The 5,589-nt window shown below is 40.0% G+C and overlaps 1 protein-coding gene across 1 annotated transcript; it reads right to left on the minus strand.

The window, feature by feature from the left end:
* Positions 1-322: 322 nt before the first annotated feature.
* Positions 323-2,972, minus strand: LOC143031654 (alpha-1,4-N-acetylglucosaminyltransferase-like). Its single transcript, XM_076195769.1, has 4 exons — positions 2,921-2,972; positions 2,454-2,728; positions 1,177-1,387; positions 323-489 (listed from the first exon to the last, which is right to left on the minus strand). Exons 1-4 carry the CDS (start codon positions 2,970-2,972, stop codon positions 323-325), a joined length of 705 nt encoding a protein of 234 aa, XP_076051884.1.
* Positions 2,973-5,589: the final 2,617 nt, after the last annotated feature.

Below are 5,589 nucleotides of genomic sequence, written 5' to 3' on the forward strand. Positions count from 1 at the left end.
TCCCTTGTAAGAGGGAAAATACCTTTGGTATACGTATGTATTATTATTATCATTACTATTTTCATTATTGTCATTAATATTCCAAAAATCACCCCTTTATAAGAAGAGAAGTCTGCTGGCATATATAAATATTATTTCATTCTGCTACCAGAGATGTGAATGTGGTTATCTTGGATATTATGCAATACATGCTATTCCACACTGAGCAGGCAGTTTCATATGTCTGCACCCATACGTACACTATTTCACAAAGGTTAGTAAAGACCACAGACTGCTGTCTGCCCTTTTCATTTATGGAATTCTATTAATCTAAACCTGAAATTTACCGGAATCCTGCGTTGCAAGGCATGCCCATTTCTTCCCGTCCAATCCAAGGTTTGTGAAGTGGAAGTGGCTCAAGAGTCAGCATGTCCATGTCCAAGTAAATACCACCATATTGACACACCAGAGCAAGGCGGAGCGCATTTGACAGGTTATATATTGGCCACTCTAGGATGCAGAGAAAATATAGAATTTCATTAGCCCTCTGTGAGGCAAAAGTGCAAATTTGGACATTAAGATAGTTTGTTTGGGCTTCTGTGGTTTACAGGAATTTCTACTTTGTGAATAGTAAAAAAATATTTAGATTAGAATATTTTGACTAATTTTTTGGGTGGCAATGAAAAAAAAGGGACACTGAAGGCTTTTGTTCTGACGAAAACCAGGCAATTTCATTCAACCTAGGAGGGTTATGTGTCCACTAAATGGTTAACTCTTTCAGTATGATAATGTCTTATACATACTAATACCAAATTATTTATTTCAGTATGAGGACTGTAGTAAAAATATAAACTTTTCACCGTCGAACCTTTTGCTATGATGATGCCCTGTGGCTAATACCCTACAATTCAGGTAAAGGATTAAGATCATTACCAATGAACCCTTTTTTATGATTGTACCATTTAAATGCCTCATCCTGACTAATGTCATACTATAGCAAGGAGGTTAAGGCCATCCATTTGACCCCTTCACTACATTGACACTGTATAGGTTTTGACTTCAGGCAGTTTGATTTTGCTTGAGGAAAAGGCACTAACAATGGAGTGAATAATACAATGGATCTACCAGTGTCTGTCATATGCCACCTAACCATACACATATCCATCCATCTTCACCATGCCTCCATCAAGTACTTACTAGTGTTTGAAGCCCAGGTCAGTTTCTTGTTCCAGTCATGTAGGGGAGTTCCTTTAAAGATCTCATCAATATTGGCAGCCACCAGGCGCACATTGGGAAAGGAGATGAGTTTGTCGATGAGAGTGTTGGTATCACTTATGTATGGTGATGTCATCAATAGATGAACAGTATGATCTTCATGGTGCCGGGCTGCACTCTCGACTACACAGGCCTGCAATACCAGAGCACAGGCTTAAATGAGAACTGTTGGAATTTTATTTCCTAATGCTTCGTCCATACCAGGACATCTCCAGAGTACATTACGTACTCTTAAGAAGTCCTGGTAAGGAAGAACGTAAAAAAAATAATAAAACAAAGCTAACAGGAAGAGGAGGAATAAGGACGGGAGAGAGGGGGAGAAGAGAGAGGGAAGACGGTAGGGAAAGGATGAGAAAAGAAAGAAAAAAGGAAAAAAAAATGTTTCCTCTCTGGCAGGAGAGCTTCTAAAGAAGAAATAGGGATAGTGTAGAAGAAGAAAAGAAGAAGAAGAAGAAGAAGAGGAAGAAGAAGAAGAAGAAGAAGAAGAAGAAGAAGAAGAAGAAGAAGAAGAAGAAGAAGAAGAAGAAGATGAAAGAGAGAGAGAAATAAATTAAATCAGACAAAAGTAATGAGTGGAAATTAAGAGGATGGATGACAGAAGAAGAAAAATCAGAGGGCAGCGCAACCTGTAACCAAATAAGAAAATAATTAGCCTGCTCTTTATTGGACAGAATAAATTATAGTATAATTTCTAGCAACTGCCAGGTGATTATTGTATATTGACATGTTGGAGTACCGTACGCCTTGTATTGGTGGTGAGGAGTCTACACCAGGAGGCGTGTAGCTGCGGCCGAATCCATCACCTTTGTCTTATGTGTTTGGACTGTTGGGGCAGGTAACAGTCATTGCTGGGAATAGGAGAAAACTTACAACTAAGCAGATTCGAGACCAGTATGTTTCTGATTACAGCACCAGTCATTGTAAATGGATGGGCAGGGCAACTTTCTGTATTATTTTTGGCTATTGCCATACAGTTTTATTGAGTTGTAGGGGTACCCTCTTCCAGCAAAGAGTTTGGGTTCCTGAGCTGCGAGGAGTCTCTCAAACAGGATTTAGTTATTATGGGGATGTAGGGGATGTAGGACTCATTTCTTAATATTCATGTTTCAGTTTCAGATCTGTTTCAGCATCATACTAAGAATTGTATAAAAATGCCAATCAGTGTCTCATATCAGCCAACGCATTCGAAACAAACTTACCATTTTGGCATTCAGGGAGAAAGCGCAAGATGTTTCAACGAAGAATATGTTCTTGCCAGATTTTTCTGGCATCAAACTTTGCATAGGAGATGAGAAGGTCTCCTTCCTGGTCCTCTTGGAACAAAGGATCTTCTGCCAACTACTTAAAGAAATTGTTGATGTCGGTGACATGGTTTGGGTTTCAGTCTGTGTCGCATCGCGTTTGTAGTCCGAATCAATGACATGCTTCATAAAGTCATCATAGTTCGTAATAATCTTAGACCTATTGTCACTTCCTGTTGAAAACCACAATGTAAGTTGTCAGTGTTGGTCAACTCTAATCAATGGATTACATTGGTAAAGTATACCCCCCATGCCATGATCTATAGCAATGTTCGATGCAGAAAAAAACGAAACAAACAAATACCAAAACAGAAAAATAACCGAGGAAATAAACTTTACTATTAGCAGACATTACAACATATTACTCGTATGTTTATCCAACCGCATCTTCACACTTAAAACTCCACCATATGCCATCGCCACTGCAAGAAAATTACTAAATTGATACTTTGACATAAACTAAGGTACCCTTTCTCTAGAAAGGGGTGAAAGTGTCTCTTAAAAAACATACTCTTATCACAAGAAAAAGAATAACTTCCCTTCTGCTAAGATGGAAAGTCGCCCTGGCTCCCACTAAACTGTTTGGACCAAAACTAATGCAGTGAGACAGAGGTCTTCCACAGCAGGGCCCAACAGCCAAAGCTGGTTTACTCACCCCCTCCCCCACCCACACACGTACATACAATTCAGTACGTACAACAATCCTTAGCATCCATTTGAAATAAGGAACTAAGGTTTTCCTTATCTGTTTTAAGCTCTTGCATCCACCTCCATCCTATGCACTATCTAACAAGAGTAAGGCAAGGTCTTATAACGGGATTCGAAAACAGTGAAGGAAAACTAACAGCTACATCACCACCTCCAAGTTTTGCCCCTAGATAACGCCTTTAGTGAGAAAGCGGCTGAGATTGATAGAATATTCAGGCGCTGTCTCTTCCACTAATTAAAAATAACTTCATTTCCAACTAACAACCCTAAGTCCTCCGGTGATGATGTATTATGATGAAGGCCAGAAGATGGATACTCTGGAAGCACAGTGGTGTAGGCACAGGTGATGTTGGCATAGTGGTCATCCTGTGAAAGGATGAAAAGAGAACAGCACAGATTATAGGACCCTACACGACTTAGCAACCCTGTTCAGAATCCACTGTGCTCACCCGGCATGAGAAAAAAAAAAAAAAAAAAAAAAAAAAAAAAAAAACATAAACAAAGACTTCCCGAACCTAACCAGGTTAGTAATGCATACCCACTATGGTCATTTATATCATGGATGAATAATGATGATACCCTAATGACAAGGAAACAACATTCCTCATACAACCAAAATCTTTTACACTCCTGCTCCACCCCGCGGCACTTCCCTTTGAGCGAATTTAACCCCCACCCCAGTAAACTCAAGAGCAATCTACAATGGTAAGGCTAGAGCAACTAACCATCCTCTCCTCAGAGGGTAATAGTCTCCGCCACCAGCATTATAAATAAACCCAAGCACCACGATCAATAACTGCCACCCCGATCCCATTATGACATATGGCATTTCCGAGCCTACGCAGCCCTGATGACAAACAACTTGACCCATACCAAGACAAAGTGGATCCTGGCCTAGACTACAAAATATTCTTGGTCCTGAAGTCTACCAACAATTAACTGAAAACTAAAATGTCCTATTATATGCGGACCCAAGGAAGAAACTCTAACAACAAAACTAGAATTAAGGTTTACTATAGCACAATCAAACCCCTGGCAGCCTTAGTAGAAACCCCAATTTAAATAACTCCACACAGAACATCAAACACCAATTTGGAAGTAGTCTATATTTCTTCTACATGATACCACAGAAGAAATAATGGAAAAATTAGTGGCACGATTAAAAGTGGTGTAGTTAAAAAGGTCATAAACGGTGCAAAGGACTCAGCACTAATAGTAGTCTTCAATCAATCACAGTTTCCAACTACTTAACTGTAGATTATCTAAGATATTAAGTAGAGAAGTACTGTCCACGTCCACGTCGTTGTGTTAATGGACAGCTCTTTTGATCCATTAGATAAGTGTTACTGCCAAAATGTATGCGTACATTTATCAGCCCCTGCACATGGTACCACATGCTTAAATCCAAACAAATGCTGCTATCGACACCACACTGCATGATCCTCAAGCTGCAAAGTATACCAATATGTAACAGAAGTCCTCTATGCCAGAGAATCAGAACACATCAGTTTCAGAAAGTTCGAAAATAAGTACGATCCTGGATGATCAGACCAGGAGTCACACAGGCGGAAGCACTAGTCCGTCAGACGAAACCCCTTCCCCAATAGTTCCACCCAAACAACTAAAACGAAGATCTTCCACATGATACAAGAACCCGCTGCATAAACCCCTACACCCCCTTCATCAATGCCACTAAGACCCAACCCCTCACACTCGACCCATCTGAAGCACAAGAACCTCCTATACAACCCCGTACTCACTCCAGTCCACCAAAACCTTCACCCACAAACCATTCAATACCTCCACTTATTTATCTGAACACCCACAATCCTTCCATCTCAAGAAAAATATATAAGAACCTGTACAAACCTCTTTCTCAAAGTCTATCAACCCTCACCTACAAACCCTCACCCTTCACTTATCCACCCCAAAACCTATAACACTTCCATTTCAAGAAATTATCTAACTCTCCTGGAGAAGCCATAGAAGGCGTAATGGAATACATCAGCCATACCACACCAGTAAACTCCCTACACCAGACAAGCCTCAAAGCTAGAACTACAAGCAGAAATTCAATCTATCCAGAGTCAACAACACACACAAACACCAAATGTTCCTTCATCGTCCTATGACCGTCTACTCCTTATATTTTTTCCTATCAGAAAACATTACTTTAGAATCACTATCTGACCCCCTTAGCCTACTAACCTTTCTGTCAATATCTTCTACTATGAGACTTCATTAATGGAGGGAGACACCAAGATAACGCTACCAGGCAAATTGATATCCTACCTCACAATAGATAACTTACTATCACTAAAACACA

The sequence above is a fragment of the Oratosquilla oratoria genome, chromosome 1 (genome assembly GCF_046742065.1).
Source record: "Oratosquilla oratoria isolate Oo_2021 chromosome 1, ASM4674206v1, whole genome shotgun sequence".
Lineage (NCBI taxonomy): Eukaryota > Metazoa > Arthropoda > Malacostraca > Stomatopoda > Squillidae > Oratosquilla > Oratosquilla oratoria.